Raw genomic sequence first — 25618 nt, 5'->3', positions numbered from 1 at the left:
TAAAGCGGAGACCTGCTGCCCTCTAGGCGTCCGCAGGCGGGGGTTTAGACCTTGGCCAGGTGCTAGCAAAATGTAAAAATATAAACTGTCTTAGGGAGTTGTGAGGGGCCCGAGCTGGTTAGAAAGGCGCCCTCCTTCAGCAGAGATCTGAAAGAAGAGGGGCAATCATTAAGTCAACGGAGAACAGAGTTGTGGGCAGAAGGAACTGCTTGTGCAAAAGAGCCATCACCACGTATAGGTTTCCCTGACATCGCCATGAAAATGGGAAGGGAAACACCCACAACCGCAAACCATCCACCCTTCTCCCCCGAGGAGCTCTCTGTGTCTGCCCTAATAGAGCTGTGCTCTTGTCTACAAGGCTGTGGCAGCCACCAGGCTGAAACAGATGAGTGCAGAGACATCTAACAGTTTTTGTTTACATTTATGTTTGTCTTCGATATATACAGAGTATTGGGAGTTTAGGATATTAAAACACACACAACTTGAGTTGGTTTTTCACAGCTACCAAGACAGCAGATTTAAAAGAGGAAGAGGGTGAATGAGAGGTTTTTGTTTTGTTTTGTTTTCCTCCCTGTTCAAGGAATGGAACCCAGGGCATCCACGTGCAAAAATGAGCTGTATCTCCTGGACAAATTCTCTTACAGATGCTGCTACTGGTGCACAGTTGGATGAATACAGTCTGCAGTTAGGGATAAAAATGGAAGTCATGTAGTTGGATCCTTCTGATCCTTCTGCCTTTTGTGCAGTCAGTATTTGCTTGAAGACCAAGAGCACCTGCCCAAAAGCACTTCTCTCACTGTCATAGGTTTTTGAAATAACAAGGTTTTTTCAGTCACCCGCCGCCAAGTTCTGATCCTGGCTGTGACTTGCACCAGATGGGTGCAAGAACTTAATCTCTGAGTGAATGTTTCCTACCTATAAAATGAGGTTAATAATTTCTAAATGCTGGCTTATAGTGAGAATTGTAAAACATACATATAAAACTTAGAATGTGCTCCGTAAACATAGGTGTAGCATGATCAATTCAGTAGCATAGTTTTTCTTCATTTTTATTTTCTGTCCTGGTGAAAATTTTTGTGACTTTACAATCTTGGATAGAACCACTCTCTTCACAATTCATAGCTGATTGTGCACTTTTAACAGTACTATCATGTCTAATAGTTACACTCTTGATTTTTGCTTTGATGAGTTGGGATTCTGTCCTCACATTCCAAATTTGGCAGTTAGCAAGCACTATTAGAATGGAAATCAGTTTCTTTCAATATTCTCCGCACATGTCAAAACTTAACATCAGTTCTTCCTGATCCAGCTTTAGGTCAGTGTCCTTAGTGTTCTTTCCATGCTCTCCCAGCCACCCCCATAATTCCTGGGGTAGGAGATTGAGGGGAAAAAAATGGAAGGAAGAGAGTGGGACTGAGTTCAGAGGCAAAGGCAATTTGATCCTAAGAAACTTTCTCCCCTTCTCTCCAAACCAAAAAACTAATAAAGCCACATGAAGTATAAACTACAGGTTTGTGAAGAGAAAAACAAAACACTTTTCTACCAAAATAAGGCAGTATAATTCATCCCATAAGAGCAGTCTTGAATTCCTGAGGTTGTACATGTTCACATTCTGTCCAATATGAATTGCCTTTAGAAAGGACTAATACTGAACAAACAGAGCTGTATAAGTGACCAGGAAGCTCTGATCACCAAGGCCTGGGCTGCCCATGTGAAGTGGGGCAGGGCACGAACTTCTTGACAACCAAACTAAGACCATGAGTGGGAGTCCAGTTCACTGTCTCTTCCACAAGACCTCTTTTTCTCACCACCTGGCTTATTCTAGCCAATTCTTACTTTGGCTCTCATTACAGATTTTGATGGTCATTCTGCTTGGACCTAACAGTCTGAGTGAAGGGCAAACTCACACAGAGGTTAAAGGTGAGAGATGTGGAGTCAGGTTATGTGGCTCTAAATCCCAGATCTAGCCTTTATTAGCGGCTAGCCTTCAAGCAAGAAGTTACTTCTCCAACTTTGTTTCTCAATTGGCAAAAAATAAAATCGTAATAATTCCTTCTTATGGTTATTTGGAAGAAAATTGCTAATGGGCAATGAAGAGTCTAACACAGAAACTCACTCAGCGTAGACAGCAGGCATTCTGAAGCTAACTTTGCCCAATTAAGCCCCCCCCCCAAAAAAAAAAGGAGTGTTAAAAGGCTCAGAAGCTTAGTCTGAGGCAGAAGGGTTGCAAGTTTGCAACTTAGCAAGACCCTATCTCAAAATTTTAAAAAGGGCTGAGGATGTAGCTTAATGGTAGAGCACCCCTGGGTTCAATCCCCTAGACCTGCCCCCCAATTTTTATGTTATTATTTATGTTGGTGGTACTGAGGAATGAACCCAGAAGTGCTCTACCACTGAGCTACATCCCCAGCCCTTTACTTTCCATATTTTTTATTAGTGCATTATCGTTGTACGTAACAGTGAGTCAGATGCTCTTTAAGTCCTTGGCACAGCTTGAGAATGGGACTGGAGGCTTCTGGGAATGACAGATGCTGCAGCACTGGGCTGATGAGCAAACTGCTCCAGTTGCTGCTACAGAGGACTCATTACTACTACAGTTTGTACTGTTGCCACCTCTATGCCAGGAACCTAGTTTTGTGGGTACCATTACCACAGCTGCCACCTGAAAGAGAGCTTCTGATCCCTTTTTTTTTGGTTCAAAGCATGGCATGGGTGTATTGCTGGGTCACATTCCTGGCCCTAGTTCAGGGGAAAGTCAATATATGGCATTTTGAGTGGAGATAGGGAGACTCATCGAGGCTCATAAAGTAAGGAATTCCCTGTCTATTAGAAGGGGCTTAGATGCCAGGCAGCCAAACCCAATAATAGCAAAGAGTACACATCCAGTACACTACCCACAACAAAGAAAGAAACTATCAACACAGAATAAGAGAGATTGGGTGGTACCTTGTAGGCTTGTTACAGCTCTGTCTTTTTATGTACTAAGAGGCCTTCTGGTAAAGAATGCCAGTTGCCCACGCAATATTCTCCACATCTCCCTTAGCATTAGAGCTTTTTACTATTAAGGGTCTTCGTGCACCCAGGCTCCATTACAGCAGTAAAGGATGGTTAATGAGATACCAGCGCAAGTCATTGGATGGAGCTTCTGGGAAAACGCTTTTTGGGGACAGGGTACTGGGGATTGAACCCACATCCCCAGTTCCCCAGTCCTTTTTTTTTTTTTTTTTTTTTAATCTTTTATTTTGAGACAAGTTCTGGCTACATTGCTGAGGGTCTTGTTAAATTGCTGAGGCTGGCTCAAATTGCAATCTGCCTGCCTCAGCCTCCTGAGTCACTGGGATTATAAGCATGTACACTGCATCCAGCTGGGAAAGCACTTTTAACAGTGCCCTTTTGATGTCCCCTCTCATCTTTTCCTCCTTTTGCCTGTCCAGGACACAAAAGTGGAGACGAGACAACCAGTAACCATCTTGTGATAATATATCAACTCTACTATCAGAAGCCATTTGTCAAGAGACCAAATAGAAATACGGAAAGCCTCTGAGTATCTAATGACCTGTCCTACCAGCCCAGGTCACCTAACAATGTCCTTCTCTGTGATGGGGAAAAAATGACCCTACTTCTTGTTCAATCCATCCAACTTACAACATTACGTTGAGTCTTACTAGCAGCCGAAAGTAATTCCTCCTATTACCAGCTGGCCTCAGAGGTTTCACAAGTGCTTCTCCTAGCAGTCCAAGAAGTCGTCATCCTCAGGGGCATAGGAAAATCCCAGGAATGCACTTGAGGCCCCTGAGCTGCTAGCCATAGTTTCAGGGGTGCAGCCAATAGACTTGGAGACTGCTTCTTGGGTGAACTCTGGGTCAAAGTGTTTCAAGTCAGCAGGTCCTGCCTGTCAACAGAAGCCAAAGATGAGGAGAGGGCACTGGGATCAGAGCTGCCAAAGGAACCGAAAGCCCAGGAGAGGGATGCCAGGCCTCCCCTCAGTACCTCTTGGTGATCCACACTTAACTGTCACTTTCCCATGCATCTCCATTAATCATCTTATTCCACATGGCTGATTTCTCTAACCCCCAGGCACCCTGCCTGCTCTACACCAATCCTCAGACAAGTCTGTCAATCAACCTACATTCACTGAATGCTTTCCAGGCATTGTTTATGACACTGGAAATATGGGAGAACAAAATAGAGTGAGCCTCTGCTTATAGGAGCTTGCAGTATGTAGAGGGTAAAAGGATTGAACAAAGCATTTATACAAGTAGAACGTTCAGGGTCCCAGATGGAGGAGATAGGATAATATGGTAGAGAGGGACTGGGGCTGCTCTAACTATTTTGCAGGAAGAGCCATTTGAGTAATTGTAAAAATGATCACAAATTCTCCATTTACCATCCAGAGGTGGAGGTTCTCTATCTTTTAAATATGGGTTAGCCACGTGACTTGCTCATGCCAGTGGAACACTGACAAATGATTTGAGTGGAGGCTTGAAAAAATGTGCCTTGGGAATCAAGGTGGGAGGCTGCAGGAAGGAGAACCCAGGTGCCCTGGCAGCCTGCCAACTCCCAGACACATGAGGCAGTTCTAGATCAATTAACTGCTGACCACAGATATGAGAGCTCTACAGAGAATAACTGGCCTGGCCCAGATTTAAAAAACACTAGCCAACCCATGGAATATGAACAAGATGAAATATTGTTGTTGAGGACTGGGGGTATAGCTCAGTGGTAGAGCACTTTCTTGGTATGTGTGAGGCCCTGGGTTCAATCTCCAGCACCCCGTAAGAAAAGATTATTATTTGAAGACACCTGCTTTTGGGGTGACTTGCTATGCAGTTAGAACTAACAAATACAGTCTGCAGAGGTGACCCAGTCAGAGGAGAAGATAACACCCTCTGGATGTTATGAAGTAAGCAGGTGAGCAAGTGGAGGGGTCTGCAGATCTACTTTCATGTGTAAGTCTTGGGCTCTGCAAACAAACATGCCATACCTTCCAACTTCTCAAAAAGGTCACAGGCCATGTGCAGTGGCACATACCTATAATCCCAGCTACTTAGGAGGCTGAGGCAGGGGAATCACAAGTTCAAAGGCAGCCTGGGCAAATTAGCAAGACCCTGTCTCAAAATAAAAAGGGTTGGGAGGTACTGGGGTTGTGACTCAGTGGTAAAGCGCTTGCCTTGCACATGTGAGGCACTGAGTTCAATCCTCAGCACCTCATAAAAATAAATAAAGGTATTGTGCACATCTACAACTAAAAAAAAATATTTTTAAAGGATTGGGAATGTAGCTCAGTGGTAGAGTGCCCTTTGGCTCAATCCCCAGTACAAAAAAGAAAGAAAGAAAGCCATAGGGCTCAGAGCTCCAAGACCAGAATGTGGATCCTAGCTCTGGCCCTTGTTAGCCCTGTAGCCCAAGACAAGCAGATATTTTCTGTTTTTCACAAATGAAGAATTTGATGCTAAAGAAAAGTCTTCAAGGTCTACGAGTGGTAGGTAGCAGAACCAGGAATCCATTTCCAGTACGTCTCACTCTGATGTCCCTGTATTGCTACATCATTTTGCATTCCTTTCTAGAATTCTGTGTATCGTTCTCTAAGGTATATGTGTGATATCATCCTTACTGTTAAAATCCCAAGGAAAGAGTGCTGGAGGTTAGCAAAGGACTCTGGTAGAGAGCATGGCTAGCTTGTGTGAGGCCCTGGATTGAACCCAGCACCACAAAGTTAGAAAAATCCAAAGGGGAAAAGAAAAAAAAAAAACTTTTCAAGTGCTGAACTGAATGTATCCTATATGACAACCATTGTTAAGAATCTGGTGCTTGAAGTCACATTCATGAACAGGTACCAAAGAGAAAATATAAATAATGAACTAACATTGGCTATATTCAGTATGCAGCCTGGTAGAGAAAGTGGGACCCTGTGCTGCACAGGTGACGCAAAGAACCTCCCTCATCCACCTCGAACACAGCTCCTTTCAGTCATGGGACCACCATAAGTTACATTTAAACACTCGACACCTCCACTGTGGATCAAAGAAACATGATTAAAACACTAAGAGATGCCACTTTTTATCAGATTTGCAAAGTGAAAAAGAGTTAAGAACAGCGTGCTGCAGAGGGTGAGGAAGATGAAAACCCACCAGAAGACAGAACAGGAGGAAGAAGATAGTTCTCCCTTGTGCGTGGTGAATAGGTGAGTGCAAACCAAGGGCCTGGAAACGGTGGTGGTCTTTGACTGTGCAGTTACCCTTCTGAAACCCACCTTCAGAAAATAACCAGAATTCTGGGCAAAGATACTTACTTAGAAGATGTTCATCAGCACATTATGAAAGAAAAAAATGATGTTATAGTTTGGATGTGAAGTGTCCCTCAAAAGCTCTCATGTGAGACAATACAAGAAGGTTCCGAGAAGAAATGATTGGGTTACCAGAACCTTAACCCAGTCAGTGACTTAATCACATGATGGGATCAATTGAGTGGTAACTGAAGGCTGGTAGGGTGTGGCTGGAGGAGGTGGGGCATTGGGGGCGAGGCTTGGGGAATGCATTTGGATCTGGCAAGTGGTGTCTCTCTGCTTTCTGATCATCATGTGAGCTGCTTCCCTCCACTACACTCTTCTGCAGTATGATGCTCTGTCTTACCTTGAGCCCCAAGGAATGGAGCCTGCTGTCTGTGGATTGAGACCTCTGAAACCACAATTGCCCAAATAAACTTTTCCTCCTCTAAAGTTGTTCTGGTTGGGTCTTTTAGTCACAGCAGTGAAAAGCTGACTAAAATGAATGGTAATGGCCTAAAGTTCACCATGTGGAGCACAGCTGAGTAAGTTCCTACCCCACCCTGCCACCCCTTGGATTTTTTTTTAATATTTATTTAGTTGTAAATGAATAAACAGTATCTTTATTTATTTTTATGTGGTGCTGAGGATTGAACCCAGTGCCTCACACATGCTAAGCAAGTGCTCTACCACTGAGCCACAACTTCAGCCCCAAGTAAGTCTGGTTATTAACATAGGATGGAAATATTATGCAGCCATTAAAAATGATGTTTGTATAAAGTTTTATATTGTGTGGAAAAAATAATAGCATAGCCTATAAACAATAAAAAGGGAAAAAATATACACACACTTATATATAGTCAGGCCTCTACATTCATGGGAATCCTTAGTCATGGATTTAAACAACTGAAGAGTAAAAATATTTGGGGGAAATACTATTGGTACTGAATATATACAGATTTATTTCCTAAATAATATAGCATAACAAATATTTTCATAGAAATTACATTGTAAGAGAAATTATAAGTAATCTAGAGATGAATTAAAGTACATACGAGGCTGTGCATAGGTCATATGTAAATACTATGCTATTTTATATAAGGAACTTGAGCATCCCACAGGGGCAACTGTGAGGAGAGAGAGAGACAGATCAATACATATACACACACCAAAAAAAAAAAAAAATGTATGATTTAACTATGTGGAAAAACACACACACACCAAAAAAAAAAAAAAAGGCTGGAAGTCCCTGGGTGGTGAGATACAAATCATTTCCTCCCTGCTACTTTGAATTTCTCTGCTCTCCATACTTTCCACAAGAAATATAGGCCGTCTCCATAGGGTGTGGCTCTGCCTGGGTATGCAGTGTGACACAGAGAGCTTACAAACTGGAAAGGGCCCTGCCATGAGGGTTATTGATCCTGAAGATGCAGCAGTGTGGCTTCTGCCTCAGAGCTGAGCTTGCTGACCCGACTTGGAAGTGCCTGAAAGGGTTCTGCGTCTAATTTTAGCATGTGGCTCTGATAAATCATTGAACCTTTTGGACACTCAGTGTCTCCGTTGGCATAAAGACAGTTGGGCCAGGCACAGTGGAGCACGCCTGTAATTGCAGTGGCTGGGGAGGCTGAGGCAGGAGGATCACAAGTTTCAGACCAGCCTCTGCAATTTGGTGAGGCCCTAAGCAACTTAGCAAGACCCTGCCTTAAAATAAATAATAAAAAGGACTGAGGATGTGGTAAATTACCTCTGGGATCAATCCCTGGTATCAAATGAAAGAGAGAGGGAAGGAGGGAGGGAGTCGGGGGGCAGATACTCTCCAAACTCTGACCAGTGCTGGGAATCCAAAATCTAGAATACTGTGACCTCTTACCACATTTGGGTTGAAGGGCGGAGTCAGCCTCTTGTGGTACAAGTCATCCCAGTTTATGGGACTGAAGAATACATGGTTCTTTATCTCCAGCTGCAAGAAGAAGGTTTTGATCAGAAGTAACTCTCCCCTCCCCCACCCCCACATCCTCCCAACTCTGTAGCAACTGGCTTTTAACTGCACAGTCCTTGAAGTTCTGGCTGGTTTCCTGGGTGTTCTGCAGCCTGGCTGTGGCCTCGCCACCATCATCCAAAACTCCCCCATTAAAGTGCATCTGCAACTGGGTACCTCTCTAAATACTTACACCATTCTAGGGTCTGAATGGAATGTCAAGGAATGAGAACTGGTTCCGGGAGGTGGGGGGGTGTGTGAGAAAGTGAGCAGGGAGTTGGGGATCCACCCCTGACGCATCAGTACATCTTGAGACTTCCCAGAAGGCAATCCAGAGGAAGGTTTGAGAAATAAAGCCCCAAGAAAAGCCACAAATTCCCAGAGACCCAGAAGTGAGGACTCAGCCCTAGGCATGCTTCACCACCTCTTTCCTTATCAAAATCAACACTGGGCCAATGTGGTGGCACACGCCTGTAATCCCCAGAGACTGGGGAGGTTGAGGCAGGAAGATCACAAGTTCTGGGCCAGCCTCAGCAAGTTAGTGAGACCCTCAGCAATGTAGCAAGTCCCTGTCTCAAAATAAAATGTAATAAGGACTGGGGGAGGAACTCAGTAGTTAAGTACCGTGGGTTCAATCCCCAGCAGCAAAAAGAAAAAGATCAAACAGAAAAAACATTGGCATCAACTTTCCTCCCAGCAGGATCTGTATTCTAATGCTGTTTCTCAAAAAATGATTCTCCAGTCTCCTGTATCAGGACTGCCCTCTGAGCTAGTTAAAAAGCCAGACTCAAAATCTCCAGAAGAATACCCAAGAAATTAGTAATTTGTGCTTCCTCTAAATTGAGGTAGGTACTGGGTAGGCAGAAGGACTTTTTCTGAATACCATTTTGTAGATTTTGAATTTTAATCTGTGTGAATGAATAATTTATCTTAAAAATTACACATAAATTTGAAGATGCAAACTTCCCCTTGGAAGGAGAGAACCTAATTTCTGGGAAAGAAGCTTCCAGTTCTTTAAGCAGAGCAAGGAAAGGTAGGCAAATGCCCCAGAAATTACATTCACTGGCTCTGGCACATCGAGCTTTGGTGTGAACACTTAGAAGCCTTTTCCTCCCATTATTGTTCACCTGTGGTATCATTTCCTTCCTTACATTTGTGATAATTGCATATATCTTTGCTTTTATTTTTGTTTTGTTGTCAGCCTCCTTTACCCCCCCCCCCACTTAATAAGGGCAGAGACCTAGACTGTTAAATTTTTAGCACCTAGCTCAATGTCTGGCACGTAGTAGGTGCTCAGTAAACATTGGTTTACTAAAGGAACTGGAATAAAGAAAGTAGACGGCTGGTAGCTGTAGTGAATTTCCAATGGAGGTGTTAGCAGGCTGATTTTAGAGGGGAGCAGGAAGCGCAGTGATGTACCACTGAGCTGCCTCTTCAGGGAGTTGAGAGCCCCCAAAGAGGCCTATGCTCTAGCTGGCAGGTCACCTACAAAGTCTGCCTTGGAGCCCAGCCTCTGCCTCTGGTCCTTGTGGAGAAGGCCTTGCAGGAGGTCGCAGGCAGCCACTGTCCGGCCTCCAGGAATCTGTAGTGGCTGGTGCAGAATGTTCTCATACATCTGGGACACATCTTGGCTGTAGAAGGGTGGCTGGTAAGAGAGGGAGAAGCTGGAAGATCACCCATGCGAACGTGGAAATGGGTCTCAGGGAACCAGAGCAACCAGGTTGCCAGGAGGACCCATGGCATCCTGTGCAATGGCTCACATGGCAGATGTGGAAAGACAGGACCTGTAGGCACCCATCACAGGTGACAGTCAGGGCTGCTGAGAAGGTCACACGGCGCTTCCTACCAGTGGGAGGTTCGTGGACCTCCCGGGGGCATCTCCCATCCCAGCTCTGCTAATCCAGCTGTGCACCAAGCTTACACCTGGGCCTTCGTCACTTCCTGCCAGCTCACAACCATCCTCTGAGGCTCTGATTTTTCGGATGAGAAGACAAAGTTCAGAGAGCAATAAACCGCACAGCTAGGAAGACAGAGAGGCCCCAAACCCTACTCAGGGTCCACTTCTCTTCCTGCCGCTCTTCCTCCTGTTCCCCTCCCAGCTGGTCTTTCTCCTGACCCCCACAGCTTCCTGCTTCACCATGCTGTGCTGGTGAACCCTCCCGCTCCACACAGGCGGAAACCTACCCAGGCAGTTAAGCTGGGTTCACAATCTTTCCAGAAGGACTGTGACCTCTTTGGCCTCAGTTTCACACTCAGTAAAATAAGAACAACTCTGTGCTCTATGGTACCAGGCTCCCAGACTGTATCGACATGGCCAAGGTGAGATGGTGTGTAATAAACTGTAAAGTGCTGAACTAACATTATTGAAAAAAATAGATCGAATCTTCATATTCACTTTGGCATCACCGTTTTTCACCTGAGGTGAGAGATGGTTCATTTAGTTCCCTGAACACAGCTTGAGCAAGCCACATGAAGGAGAGACTCCCCCCTCAGCTCTCCCCAGAGACACATGTCCCCTGTAGACAGGGGCTCCCCACTCACTAGGCCATGCAGCATCTCGTAGAGGACTGCTCCTAAGCACCACCAGTCCACCGCCCGATCGTAAGGCTCCTTACGAAGCACTTCAGGAGCCAAATACTGTTGGGGAAACACACTTATTTAAAAGATGCTCATGATGTGGGGGGAAAGGAACCCTTTTACACTGTTGGTAGGACTGTAAAGTAGTCTAACCACTATGGGAATCAGTGTGGAAGCACCTCAGAAGACTAGGCATGGAACCACCATATGAGCCAGCTACACCACTCCTCCATATTTAGCCTTTAGTATTAAAATCAGGGCTGGGGATATAGCTCAGTTGGTAGAGTGCCTGCATTGCATGCACAAGGCTCTGGGTTCAGTCCCCAGCACCACAAAGAAAAAAAAAGAATTAAAGTCAGCATACTGCCAGACACAGTGGCACATACCTATCTGTAATCCCAGCACTCTGGAAGCTGAGGCAGGAGGATTGCAAGTTCCAGGCCAGCCTCAGCAACTTAATGAGGCCCTAAGCAACTTAAAATAAAAAGGACCTGGATGTAATTCAGTAGTAAAGCACCCCTGGGTTCAATCCCCAGTACCAAAAGTAAGTAAATAAATAAATACTGTATGCTATGGAGATTCATGCATACCCATGCTTATAGCAGCACAGTTCATAACAGCCAAACTGTGAAACCAGCTTAGGTGCCCATCAACAGAGGAATGAATAAAGAAAATGTGATATGTATATATGCCATAGAGTTTTATTCAGTCATAAAGAAAATGAAATTATGTCATTTGCAATAAAATGGATGGAGCTTGAGACCATCATGTTAAATGAAATAATTCCTACTCAGAAGGTCAGGGTTGCATGTTTTCTCTCATATGTGGAAACTAAAGAGGAAAAAGGAAAAGAAAGGTGGCAGGTGATCCCATGAAGAGCAAAGGGAGATCAGTAGAATAGGGGAAAGGGACCGGGAAGTGGGAGAAAGGAAGGAAGGGGAAGTGCCGGGACCGATGTTGTCCAATTTATATTGTTATACTGTGTGCCTATGCTAATTAACAACAAATCTCAACATTACAGACAATTAAAATGCACCAATAAAAATGTAGATAAGAAAAGATGCTCAGCCTCAGTGTCTCCATCTGTAAGCAAAGCACTTAAAGGAGAAGATGAGTAGGGGTGGAGCTTGCTGTGATATTCACAGGGTGTGCCCGTGTTCATGTGGCATCCATTCATCAAAAGCCTGGGTAGTGCAGGGACCTGTGCCATGTGCTAGGGACAGAGAGATCAAGCAAGACTGCCCTGCACAGCTGCACAGCTGTGCACCACATGGCAGTTTTACCAGCCAAAGATGTGGACAGGGCTGCAATCCTGGCCATGGTCCACTCACCAAGCCATAACACTAGTTCAGAAGTTTATCTGGCAACTTTATTTTTGCTTCAGGGGTGCCTTTTCTACTTAGTCGGCCCAGAGCAGGTGCCTTCTAATTTGCACAGAGGTATTTAATGAGCTATTGGTGTCCTAGGAATAAGAGTGCCAGGGAGTACTCACGGGGTGGGGAGAATAATGGACAAAGTCTAAGCCATGTTGCACACCCTTGGATTGGAAACCTGAGTGGCAGAGAAGAGGTCAGGAAAGAGGTGGCACTTCGGAATGCTTGCCATGCATCTGTGCCTGGCATAAAGAGAGAATCCAGGCTGTACCTTCTACTGAACCCCAGAGCTTGGTGACCTCTTAACATGGAATCTATGCTAATGATGAGAGTGATCTCAGCATCATGCCAAGCTACTCTGAGAGACTGTGTGGGTCAGCAGAAGGGCAGAGAGTCACACAGACCTGAGCCCTCCTTGGTGTGGTCTCAGACAGGTCATTTAACCTCTCAGAACTTTGGTTTCCTCATCCATAAAAGGGGATGCAGAGGGCTGGGGTTGTGGCTCAGTGGTAGAGCACTTGCCTAGCATGCATGAGGCACTGGGTTCAATCCCCAGCACCACATAAAAAATAGAAGAAAAAAAAAAAGGTATTGTGACCATATACAACTAAAAATATATTGAAAAAAAAGGGGGGGGATGCAGAATCCCTCCTGGTGGCTGGTTTAAGGCTACCTACAGGCCCTTGAACAATGGGAGCAACAGTGGTTACTCTTGTCTGCACTCCCTAAAACCACAGTGGTGGCGGAGTTGTGGAAGAAGGGATGTGTTGAGGCCATATGTCTCCTTCAGGAATCAGGGTTCCACATTCCCCAGCAGTGACCAGCTGCCAGCTCCCGGCCATGACCGGGACTGGATGGCTTGGCTATCAGGCTTTGGAGGGCAAGCGTTATTCAGGGAACACTTTCCATGCACAAACATAAACAATAGCTCCTGCTCAGAGAGGGCATCTGTGCCAGACCAAGGAGGTTCGCCTGAGATTTGAGGCCCAGGTTTCCAAGCAAATGGGGTAGACCAGAGCAGCTCAAGTCTTGGCCCACTTCAGGTCAGGAGGAGCTGCCCAGCTTTACAGCCTCAGTCCTGATGCCTGTCCAAGCCACTGGGGTCTCCTTCAGGTCCAAGGTCCAAAGTCCAAGGTCCAAGACCGGTGGAAGTTCAAGGAAAGTTCTCAACCCCACAGCTGCAGGGAGGCCTGGGCCTCCTGTGTGTGGAGAGATGGGTGAAATTACTGCTGCAACCCACAACTTTTAACCCTCCAGGCTCTCATTGGCCGGAGACGGAGGTGGATGGACCTGTGTCTGACTCTTGTGAGCCTTGATCTTAACTCTTAGGCCAGGCCACCTGTGGCACGTGGACTTTGCCCTATGAAGCAGGGCCGTTCAGTACAGCAGCCGCTAGCCATGTGTGGCTACTGGACAGTTGAAATGTGGCTAATCCAAATCAGATGTGTGACAAATGTAAAACATGTGCTTGATCTCAAAGCCTTAGCAACATGAACTGTTCAATAATTTTTATATTTATTGTATGTTGAAATGAGGATATTTGGGATATAGTGGGTTAAATAAAATATAGTTAAAATTAATTTCAATGTTCCTGGGGATTTTTTTGTTGGTGGGGCTTTGTTTTGTTTGTACTAGGGATTTAACCCAGGGTCACTTTACCACTGAGCTACCTCCCCACTCCTTTTTATTTATTTATTTTTAATTTTGAGACAGGATCTCATTAATTTTGCTTAGGACCTTGCTGAGTTGCTGAGGCTGGCCTCAAACTTGAAATCTTCTGCCTCGGCCTTCTGAGTCACGGGGATTACAGGCATGTACCGCCATGCCAGGCTTATTTTTGTTTTTGAGATGGGGCCGCACTATGTTGCCCAGGCTGGGCTTGAACTTGTGACCACCCAGCCTCAGCCTCCCGAGTAGCAGGGTTCGCAGACACACACTATTGTGCTTAGTGCTCACCTGCTTCTTTTTATTTTGGTTTATTTTTGCAGTGCTGGGATTGATCCCAGAGCCTCACACATGTTGGCCAAGGGCTATACCACTGAGCTACACCCTCAGCCTTGTCATTTGACTTTTTAAATGTAGCTGCAGGGAAGTTTTAAATGGCGTATGTGATTTGAATGTTATTTCCTTTGGAGAGCACTGCCACAGAGCGGCACCAGAGTTGGCTGGGGCCTATTCCAGCATCTCTCACGACACAGAGGAGGAAACCAAGGCTCTGCACACATCTGGCTGGGGGGAGGGGAGCATGGGGGGATGGCAGCAGCCCCTTAGCTGTAACTTGATGGCTCTACTTAGGAGCTGTGGCCTTGGCCATTCATGGCCTGCCCTCTCCTAGGACATGCACACTTACCTCGGGGGTGCCACAGAATGTGGACGTGGTGTCCTCGGGCTCCACGCCTTCCTTACAAAGGCCGAAGTCCGTCAGCACCACATGTCCCTGAGGATGAGAGACAGCAGAGATGGGAGGGTGGTCTAAGCCGAGGGAGGTCCGGGCCTAACCCCAAAGCCCAGATGCCACCGAGCAGGCCGTGGCTGTGGGTCTGAGGCCCAGACACAGGCTAGAAGCTCCACTCTGACTCAGGGCTTGGAGAGTACCGTGGGGCACAGGGTGGAGACATGGCATTCTACTGTCTTCCTAGTTCATCGTGGACTCAGCCCCAGACCCACGACAGTGAAAGCTCCAGAGAGTCCTGGCTGGACAGCAGCCCCGTGAGAGAGGGACCTGTGACAGCTGGGTGGAAGGGTGGAGTGGGTGGGTACTGCGACTGCCCAGATCTCCCCTGCTGAAGCTGCCACCCCCACAGCTGGGACCTGCCTCTTCCCCCCAGAGACATTCATATCCAGTGATAGGTTGAGGCAGGGCATTAAAGTCCAGCCTCTGGGCCTCGATTTGGGACAACCCTATGACAATCCTTACGATCCATCCCAGCCTGGGTCCCCATCCCTCTGAAATCAGCTGAGGCCTTGCTTGCAGCCACCATGCAGGTGAGCTTTTCCTCTGCCCAGTCCTGTCTTCTTCACCCCTTAAACCTGTATCTCCCCAGTGAACCTTCTGGCAGACTGCCCTCTTGATCCAAGACAAGGAAGGACTATAAAATCCACCAGCCCTCTTGTCTCACAGACCTTGTGTACACATGTGCACACACACACATGCACACATAGTGCACATATATATACCCGTGTACATATGTGTGGGCACCCATGCACATGCATACAGAAGTGCACCCTCTCCCCTTGTGCATGCATGTGCAATACACACACATAGACACACAGAGCACTCACATGTGCACATGCACACACACACACCAACCTCGCAGTCCAAGAGAATGTTCTCCGGTTTTAGGTCCCTGCAGAAAATAAGAGAAAATAGTCTGGTGGAGTCTTGGCTATATAATGAGAGAGTTGGGGACCCTGGGTCCTGGCAGGAGGACTATTCACACAGGCTCCCTGGGTGTAGAGGGAAAGCCCAGGGAGGCTGGGCACTTGGCTCCAGGGAGGAGGACACCCAGCCCTTGTCCTCTGGGATCTCATTGGAGTTTAGAGGTTCATACACCCCCTGGCTGTTGGGACAGGAAGGGCCTGGGCCCGGCTCTGAGCCACAGGCCGTCCTCACCTGTAAATGATGTTGAGGGAGTGCAGGTAGCCGATGGCACTGGCCACCTCAGCAGTATAGAATCTGGCCCGGGGTTCCAGGAACCTACGCTCCCGCTGCAGGTGGAAGAAGAGCTGAGGAGAAGGAGGTGTGTGAGGGGGATCCTGGTTCCACTTCTAGGTCACAGTCACCCCACCTGAGCTGCAGGCCAGTTCCTTCCCACAGGATAGTCACCATGTCCAAAGTGACCGTGGAAGGAGAGATTTCCCAGCATTGATTAAGCACAGTCTCCAAGTCGGGCCCTTCACATCTTATCTCATTTAATCCTCATGACAACAGCCAAGGTACCCATGTGATGCCAGTTTCACGTAAGAGGAAAACGGGAGGAGTCAGAACAGTTAGGGGACTTGCTCAAGGTCATGTAGCTCATAATTGGCAGAGCTGGAATTTGAAACTGGGTGGTTTAAAGATGTGCCTTTCCTCCAACCCAAGCAACACTGAGGCCACGTTACATCTCCCCGTGGACCAACGCTTGGTCTATTTTATTGGCATGCAAAGCCCTTTACTTAGGGATGCAGGATAAAAACTCCCCTTTTGGCTTGGTGATGAGGATCGACCCAAAGTCATTCAGTCACAGGTTCAATCTGGGGTCATGGAGGCAAGTCCCACTAAATCTTGCCAACTTGCCCAGTGAAACAGAGTAAAGTCCAAGAGGGAGCCCAGCTTATGCCCGGCCATGCTTCTGGGTCACCAGTTGGCTCCATTTATGATGGTGACAAGCTATCTCCTATCCTGTGGCCTGTGGTATCAAAGGGAGAGTTGGAAACCTTGACCACAGAGCATCTCTTAGCATTGACCTTTCCCAGGTGGACGGAAGGGAGCCTACGGGCAGCTTTGTGAGAGAAAGACAAGAAAGCAGCATGGCTGGGAGTCAGACCTACGTTCACATCCTGGCGCGGGCTGGGTGGCCTTGAGCAAGTGATCGGCCTCCCTGGGGCTCAGTTTCTTCAGCTACAAAATGGGTCTGTTGTAAGGATGAGGTGAGACCATTCTTGGCACACAGTGGGCGTGTGGGTGGATGCCTCCCAGCCGACAGCTGGCCCCTCACCTCTCCTCCATTGACATAGTCGAGTACAAAGTAGAGCTTCTCAGGAGTCTGGAAAGAATAGCGCAGGCCCACGAGGAAGGGGTGCCGCACGTTCTTCAGCAGCACATTGCGTTCCGCCATGATGTGGCTCTGCTGTGGGGTCAGACAGGTCCATGTCACAGCTTGCCAGGCCTCTCTTACCTCACTGGCACAGCCAGCATGGCCTTGCCATTGGGGTTGTCCTGCCTAGGACTTTCTTAAGCCCTTTATCAAACACCCTCAAAGGCTCCCTAGTGCCCTTCAAGCCAAGCCCAGTCTCCTTGCCTAATATTCAGGCTTCAGCGTGGTTAGCTTCATTCCCACCTATTATACCTATTGGTATAATAACTTCAACCCCTGAATCAGCAATTCCTGACCCATTCCAGCCAACAGGGAGGCTGAGGCAGGAGGATCACAAGGACAAGGCCAGTCTCAGCAACTTAGTGAGGCCCTAAGAAACTTAGCAAGACCCTGTCTCAAAATAAAAAAATTAAAAGGGCTGGGATTGTGGCTCAATGGTGGAGCACCTCTGGGTTCGATCCTCATCACCAAAAACAAACAAAAAATGTTGTTCCCGGGGTGGAAAGCAAACTATATGTGAGACCTTCATAAATGAGTTTCAGGGGAAAATCCTTAAGGAAAAAAAAAAGCCAAGTGCTATCTATAGTCACATCTTTGCTCTTGCTATTTTCCCTCCCTGGACAGCCATCCTTTTTTTAGACTACTAGAATGCTACTGACAAGGCCAACTCAATACTTCTTTTTCCAGAAGACCTCCCCTTGGACCCCCACAACACTCTTCTCCCTGAGTCTCCTAACTGGATATTCAACCCTCTCTCTCTGTTCTCCCAATGGGGTTGGGTGTTAAAAGGACTCAAGTCCGCTGAGGTATCTAGGAATCCAGGCTGGCCACGACTTGAAGGGCCTTTGGAGAATATAAGGGGTGGCCCCACATAAAGTGTGAGCCCAGAGAGGGCAGAAAAGGTATCTGTCATGGAGCCCTGTGTTCCCATGGGAAGTCAGAGGCTTGGGCTGGTTCTCCTAAAAGCCCTATAGGTGCATAGCCTCACCTGCCTTTCTGGAGAATGGCCATAATCCTGGACACCAGCTGGACCCCCTATTGTAACCACCTCAGCACAAATGTTCCTGGACCCCTCAGAGGTGGAAGCCATCTTTGGAAGCTACTCAGGAGGTCAAGAAGCAGGAGAAGAAATGCCTGCCCGAGCTCCGGTACCTCTTTATTCTTTAAGATGGATTTTTTCTGCAGCACCTTCACGGCGTAGAACATCCCGTCGGACTTGCGCTTGGCTAGTAGGACCTGAGCAGAAGCAGGAATACAAGCCCTCTGGGTGACTCTGGACGTCCCCAGGGTGACACCTCCAGCCCTCACCCTACTTGCATTCTACAGTATGCAAGCTCTCTCTCTGCTCATGCAAGTGGCAGGCAGGGGTGCAGGAGGCCTCCCACCCCCATCTCCCCACTCACCTTCCCATAGTTCCCCTTGCCAATGACTTTGAGGAAGTCGAAGTCTGTGGGCCTGGCACTGGGGACAAGGGAAGAACATGATCGGCATTTGCAAGCTCAGGAAATCTAGTTCCTAAGGGCAAACCCAGGCTTCTTTTTAACTTTGGAGCCACGCCTCCTTGCTCCTGAGAACATCCTGTCCTCCCTGCCAAGAGAGGCTTGCAAGACTCACCCTTCACCCCATGGAGCTCCTGGTCTAGTTAACAATAGGCAGGGAGAGAAAACAGGCACCCTGCAGAGAAGGCAGGCGTCTGGCCGCCAGCCCAGGAAGGGCATGAAGTTGGAGAGCTGCTAACAGGGCAAGTCCTGGGGGCTTTCCAGATGGAAGGTTCAATATGGGCAAAGGCTGGAGAACTAGCAGAAGACAATGCTGGGGGAGGCCTTGGGCCCTGATGGCAGAGAGTCTTCAACACCAGACCAGAGAGTTTGGATTGCATTCCCAAGACATGAGGAGCCAGCTCTGAGGGGAGCCAGGCAGGAAAGCCACCTGAGAGACCAGAACTCACTTTGGGTTGGCCGAAGGTCCCAGATTGATGTTCCCATTGGCTCTGGAGGGCTGAAGACATTTAAAGGAAGAGGTGGTTAAGATTGGTCAACCTCCTCCCTTTCCCCAGCCCTGGGCTCTGGCCCCTTCTCCAACATTGCTACCAGCCTCCCTCCTCCCTCTCTCCCTCCATCTCTCCCTCCATCCTTTCTTCAGTTCCCTTCCACCATTCTACTCACCCATGTACCTCCCTGTCCACCCCAGTCAGATAGCCTTGTTCTCCCAACAAGGGCCGATGTGTCAGTGCCTGGTGCCGACCGGGCCCAGCAGGGAGCTCAGAACTCCTGCCTGCTTTTCACAAGAACCTTGGACAGGTGCTGGCCATTGTGTGCTAATGTAAGGGTGAGAAAACGAGGCCAAAGAGCTGTGGTCCAGGTCTTACAGGCAACAGGCTGGGACTTGAACCCCCTGTCTTCTCTATCAACGCCGTGTAATTCCTCCACCTCATACACTTCTTGAAGCCCTTGCCCCAATCTCTCCTCAGTTCACTCTGCAAATGGCCCGCCTCCATGAGCTCACGATGACCCTGTCACCTCCCAGTCCTGGTCTAGGACAGCCCATAGGGCTGGCTGGTGTCTCTACAGATTCCCTGAGCCTTGGGAGGAAGTGAGCTTCCCAGTGCTGGGTGGGAGGCCGGGAACACTCACCTGTGGGCTAGGCATCCCGTCAGGGCTAGAGGCCATTCTGAGGGTGTGATCAGGTGGCTCTGGGGCACAGGGAGGGACAGGTGTGAGAGAGGCCCCATCCCCAAGCATCAGGCCTGGCTGCCTTCTCCCTTCTCCCCAACCCTGAACCCCTGCCACAGCCTGAGTGGCTCCTTTCCCGGAGTCCAGCAGCCCCTACCTGGAGACGGCAAGAAGTGACATCCCCTGGGCCCAGCCTTTCTCACCAAACACCTCAGAAGGGGTAGGGGTGGTCAGGGTGGCCCCTTCCAGGCTGGGTCTTTTCAAAGGTCAGGGACAGCTAGAGCAGCAAGACCCCTGCAAGTCATGGCAGCTCCGGAAATCCAGGATGGCCAGGGCCGCAAGTAGGCCCCAAGTTTAAATCTTTCCCCCACCTCTCAGGTGGACACCTGGGGCCTAGCAAAGGACTTTCTAGAGTCGAACAGTTTGTGAGGGGCAGGCTGTGCTCCCCAGACTCCCACATAGGCAGTTGGCGACCCTGGATTCTGTGGATAGCTCCAGACTGAGCTCTATACTGACTATTACCGCCTTGCCACAAGGACTTCTGCCCAGTGCCCAGGAACAGCATTTGCCCTGGGGACCTTGGACTGAATCCATGGAGAGGTGCAAGACTGGCCAGTCAGTTGATTTGAGATCAGGCCATGGATGGAGTGACCAGCAGTGTCCTCCCCCCCTTACACTGCAGCACGGAAGAAGCCAGCACATTCAGACCCAGCTCAGGGTGCTCGGACCCCACGGCCCCTGCACTTCCTACCTGGACGGTCAAGGCTTAGAGCCAAGCTCTCTCCTAAGAGACCAGTTGTTCCTGGGGGTTGTTGGAAATTTTGTGCATTCCAAGACCATAGCTTTGGCCTGCTGAGGGGCCTGGGCCGCAACCTGGTCTCTCTGAGTAGAAACCACCCATCTGTATAACAGAGGCCCTGGAGAGTGACCATCGGGGAAGGGAGGGACTCCTCCAGCCAGGCTGCTCTGAGAAGCCCGTCCTGCCATGCCCCGAGAGAGGGAGCTGCAGAACAGGGAGTGCAGCGACTTTAGCCCACACCCAGGGCTGAGTTCCCCAGGACAGCCCACTGCGGGGCCACACCTTTCCTGCTCACCCTGCTGGCTCCTTTGCCAGCCCGTGGCCTCCCTGGCCCCACATACCTGTGCAGCTGAGGAGAAGCCTCCGGGAGAAACAGTGGCTGGAGCGGAGGACCGCAGCAGACAAGAGAGCCCACACTGTTCTCCCAACAAGGGCCGATGTGTCAGTGCCTGGTGCCGACCGGGCCCAGCAGGAAGCTCAGAACTCCCAGCAGCAGTGAAGGGGCTGGCTGATGTCACACGGGATCCAGCAGAGCTTAAGACAAGACAGGAGACTTCTATTCCCTCAGGGACACCATCTCCCCTGGGGGGCAAAGCAGGGGGTGGGCAGCAGCCCCAGAAGAGCCTGGACATGGGGCTTATTGGAATATATGGTTCTGTGTGTCATGTGCATGAGGAATTGTATTGGGCATTGATGTGCACCCATGTGTCTCTGTGTGTCAATGTGGCCCTGTCTTTCAGGTACGTGTGTGTGTGTGTGTGTGTGTGTGTAAAAATGTGTGTGTAAGAATGTGTGTGTTGATGTAACTGCAGTCGTACATTTTTGTCAGTGTGTCTGTTTGTCAGTGTATCATTTGTGTTTCTGTGTGTGTGGTATGCTTCCACATGACCGTGTCGTGTGCATCCGTGTGTATTTGTATACATGTTAGTGTGTTGTGTGTGGGGGGTGGATGGGAGTCCCTATGTGGGTTCTCCTTGTTTGTCTGCAGATGAGCATAAGTTTGTATCCCTATGTGTGTTTATGTGACGATATAACCAGGTAACATCTGTGGACGTCCATACTTGTATATAGCAATACATTTCTGTGTGCATATACACGTATGCACTATGCACACATGTACAGGGGGCCTGTCTGTAAGAACATATGGTCCAGCAGCCTAACCAGGCGCTGTGTAGACCATGAGGGAATAGAGACCTGGGCCCTGGCAGCTGACAGTGCTCTGCCACCCAGGAACTTGCAGCTGTTTCAGAGAGGCAGAGCTGATCTCCTGCTTTTGCTGCTGAGCACATGGCCCTTGAGTCACCCCTGCCAGGCCAGGGCTGCTTGGCCTATAGCTCTCCTGATGTGTAAGAAAGTGTCCCGGGGGCACCCTGGCACACGCAGGCTTTGCTGTCAGGGGTGATCATTGGGTTCTTACAGGACAATATCTGCTCCCTGGGGCTCCTGAAGGGTGAGCTGATGTTCTAGGGAATGAAGGAGTTGATGAGCCCCACACAGCCCCTATCCTTCTGGAACTTTCTGTGTGGCTATAACCTACTCCAAGAGAGGGACCCACAGAGCTGGGTAGAGGGGTTGTTGGTCAGGAAGGGAACTGAGCGCAGTGGCCTCAGGAGCTCTCTGCAAGCTGTGTAATGCAGGTGTTGACCCAGGAAAACGCCAGTGAATAGTATCAAAGTCTTTCATCTCCCACAAAATAGAAACCAACACACAGACCTGCAAGATGCCGCGTTGACAAAACACTTAGCCAGAACAAGGGCATTTCTTTCCAATAATAGGACCCTGGTGGCCCTTCATTCAGCAGCACTAGATATCAGAACAAAATAACTGTGACAGCCGCAGCCTAAATGTTCCCCACAGGGCACTTCAGGCTCCTGCTCCTGATCTTCCACCCCGTCCAGAGACTGCCCATCTCTCTGTTCTCTCAGTTAAACTTGTCAAAGGAGCTGTCTGAACTCAGCGTCTCTGCTCCCTTTTCTTTTCTGTCTTGAACCCACTCCAAACAGGCTTCCGTCCCAACAGTCCAGTAAATTGGTGGACAGAGGCCTCCATGTGCCAAAGCCAGCGAGGAATCCTGGGTCCTTCTCTTCCTTGGCTTCTCTGCCGTTGAGAGAGGTTGACCTCAGAGGTCCTGGGGCTCCTTCTAGCTCCCTGTCTGCTCCTTCTCCATCTCTGACACTGAATTCCTTCCTCTTTATCCTTCAGCCCTGTCTTAGCCTTGGATCTTTATCTGCACTCATTTCTTGGTTGATCAAAACCTGTTTATTGGCTTCACTGATTATATTCGGAGGCTCCCAAATTTCTCTTTCTAGCTCTAATTCTCCCCTGAACTCTGAACCAATTGCTTCCTTGACACTTCATTAGTTAGCCATCTAGAGGGAACTCAGTCTTAAAATGGCCCAAACAAGTCAGGACTTCCATTCCTTCTACTCTGCCCCAGCCTGCTCCTCCCATTGGGTTCTACTGCCTATTTAAAAGTTGAAGTTAGCAACTCGGAAGTCATCCGGGAAACTTAGCACCCTCATCCCAATCCCACTTTCTCATGGAATCCCATCAAAATATGTCCAGAAAATAAGACCTGCAGGGGAGGAGACACATGCACTTCATGTGAATGGTGGCACTTTTCATGATAAGCCAACATATGGAATCAGCCTATGTGTCCATCAATGGATGAATGGATTAAGAAACAGCGGTGGATGTATGTATAATAGAATACTATTCAGTCATAAAAAGGTTGAAATCCTGTCATTTCTGGCAACACCGATGAACTTGGCAGACATTATGTTAAGTGAAATAAGGCAGGCAAAGGGAGACAAATAGTGCGTGATCTCACTCATTTGTGAAATTTTTAAAAAGTTGTCATAGAGTTAGAGAATAGACAGTAGATAGTGGCTACCAAGCCTGGTGTGGTGGCTGAGGCAGGAGGATCATAAATCGGAGGCCAGCCTCAGTGACTTAGTGAGACTCATGGTCACAAAATAAAAAGTTAAAAGGGCTGGGGGTATAGCTTAGTGGTACAGCACCCCTGGGTTTGATCCCCGATATCACCAAAAAAAGGAAATCAGATCACGTGTCTTCATTGCTAAAAACTCCAGTATCTTCCCATCGAACTTAGAATTAAAGTTCTGAGTCTCTGCCAAGTTCTTAAGAGATTCCACATCTCCAGCTTGTCTTCATTGCTTCCCATTCCCCCCACCCCCGACTGTCCTCAGGGCATCCACCTGCCTCATTCCTCCTAGGGCTGCTCTGGCTCCCTCTCTCTGTCCCTCAAACACACAAAGTGCCCTCTGGTCTCTGGCCCCTTGCACTTACTTTTCCATCTGCCTAGAAAGTTCTTCCCCAAGACATCTGCATGTTGGGACATCACAGAGGTCTCTGCTTTAGGATCACCACCCAGAGAGGCCTGTGCTGATTATAGATGTCAGAGAGGCCTGTGCTGATTATAGATGGTTTTTCTGGGACTCAGGGCTGTCAGTGTTAAAACTAGTACAGTCCTGGGCACATGAGGGTGGTTGGTCACTAACAATAGCAGGGCCACCTCTTCCATACATTCTTTTTCTGTTTATATTTTGCTTTATAGCACACTCATCGCACTGGCACCTTATCAAGCCACTATTTAAATGGTTTTATTTTCTGTGTCCAACCAGAACATGAATTTCACAAGGGCAAATATTTTTTTTTTGTTCATTATTGAATCCTCGTCATTTAGAACAGGCCTGGAACTAATAGATGCTCAGGACATATTCTACTAAGGAAATCAGGAATGGCTTGATAAATCATGGTATATACATAAAGTGGAAAATTCCACAATCAAAAACTCCATATAAGCCTAAATAAATCGAAATGGGAACCTGTAACTGATGCAATCTCAAGCAAAAAAGCAAGTTTCAAAATGGTCCCTACATACACAAGTACGTCCATGGATATTTGTGTGTTTAATTTCACACACACACGAAGGTGGGAGGCTGTGACTGTAGATTCCTAGGTTGCTTTTATTTTTACTTTTGACGGATTGTGTAAAGTTTCTCCAGATGTTACTGTTCAGTTAACATTTAAATATGAAGTCCCTGCGGGAACCTGGACACACTCATTGCCCACCACTACCCTCTCCCATCGCCTTGACCATGACTCCCACTCCTGGGCATCTCTCCCTGCCTAAGCTTGCTTCCTGGCTGACCACTGTCTGATTATTTGGCTGGAGGTCAGGCATTGGGATCTCCTGACTCTGTCCTGTGGCAGCCGCTATAAAGGGCCCCGTGAGCCCTTAAGCCTGTTGCCCCCTCCAACTTGCCACAGCCGAGACCTGCCTTCCTCTGCCCTGTCACACTGTGGACCTGCAGAATGGAGTGGGGCAGGGGCATCACAGAGTTCTCTTTCCTTGGAACATTCCCCTCCACCTGGTCTGTTTGGGTAACCCTGTTGAGGGCCTGATGGCTTTACCAGAAGCCTCACCAGCGCTTCCTTCCTTCTGTTTTTCTGCACCTGCCCCCCGCCGCCCCCCACTATCATTTATTCATTTGCCTCCCTGTCCAGCTCAAGGCCAGCTGACTCTTGTGTTGTCCCCACAACCCCGTGGGTTAGAAGCTGTCATTGTCCCTGCTTGAAGGAAGAAACTGAGGCATGGAGAAGGGAAGTGATTTGATCAAGATGCAAAGTCAATAAATTATGTAACTAGAATTTGAATCGGGCCAGTCCCCACTCCCAACCGTGGTCTGGACTTTCCAAAGAGAAAAGGGAGGAATGAAAGTGGGGAAGAAGTGAGGGTGTAAAAGGTTCGCGAGGGAAGAAGAAAGCAGGCAGCTGAAATTAAGCGGCTAGCTTAGACGGGAAGAAAGGAGGAGGAAAGAGGTTAGGAAAGAAAACCAGGGAAAAAGAAAGGAAGGAAGGGAGGGAGGAGAGAGGTTAGAAAGGAAAAAAAGAGGGGAGGGCCTAAGGAAGGAAGGAAAGGAAACAGGTAGTTAGGAAGGAAACTGGTTGGTAGCTAGTTAGTCCACTCGGCAGATAACAAGCTGGCAGGCAGGTGTCTGCTCAGGGGCCGCCTCTCACCTGAAGACTGTGGGTCCCGGTGCTGCTTCTGGGGAGCTCTGCCCTCTCTCTTGGCATGGTCCTTCTGAAACCCAGTTCCAACTTGCCGAGTGAGCACCCTTCCCTGGCAGGA

General features: G+C 48.3%; 1 protein-coding gene and 1 non-coding gene across 6 annotated transcripts; one reads left to right on the top strand and one right to left on the bottom strand.

The window, feature by feature from the left end:
* Positions 1-431: 431 nt before the first annotated feature.
* On the bottom strand, positions 432-25618 carry Sgk2 (serum/glucocorticoid regulated kinase 2). Of its 5 annotated transcripts, none has more exons than XM_076851869.1 (14): positions 25507-25618; positions 20805-20997; positions 19626-19684; positions 18941-18990; positions 18396-18453; positions 18145-18228; positions 16894-17025; positions 15807-15919; positions 15504-15540; positions 14544-14630; positions 10785-10880; positions 9733-9888; positions 8136-8225; positions 432-3892 (listed from the first exon to the last, which is right to left on the bottom strand). In XM_076851869.1, exons 3-14 carry the CDS (start codon positions 19659-19661, stop codon positions 3728-3730), a joined length of 1104 nt encoding a protein of 367 aa, XP_076707984.1. In that variant the 5' UTR covers positions 19662-19684; positions 20805-20997; positions 25507-25618; the 3' UTR covers positions 432-3727. The 5 variants fall into 5 exon arrangements, with proteins under 5 accessions (XP_076707984.1, XP_076707985.1, XP_076707988.1 ...); XM_076851870.1 differs by having other exon boundaries at positions 16894-17022; XM_076851872.1 differs by lacking the exon at positions 432-3892 and adding an exon at positions 7204-7392.
* Trnaa-agc (transfer RNA alanine (anticodon AGC)) lies at positions 12685-12757 on the top strand. Its single transcript has one exon. It is a non-coding gene; the product is annotated as a tRNA-Ala (tRNA).

The sequence above is a fragment of the Callospermophilus lateralis genome, chromosome 3 (genome assembly GCF_048772815.1).
Source record: "Callospermophilus lateralis isolate mCalLat2 chromosome 3, mCalLat2.hap1, whole genome shotgun sequence".
Classification (NCBI taxonomy): domain Eukaryota; kingdom Metazoa; phylum Chordata; class Mammalia; order Rodentia; family Sciuridae; genus Callospermophilus; species Callospermophilus lateralis.
Note: the sequence above shows the minus strand (reverse complement) of the source record. Positions and strands in the feature narration are given on the sequence as shown.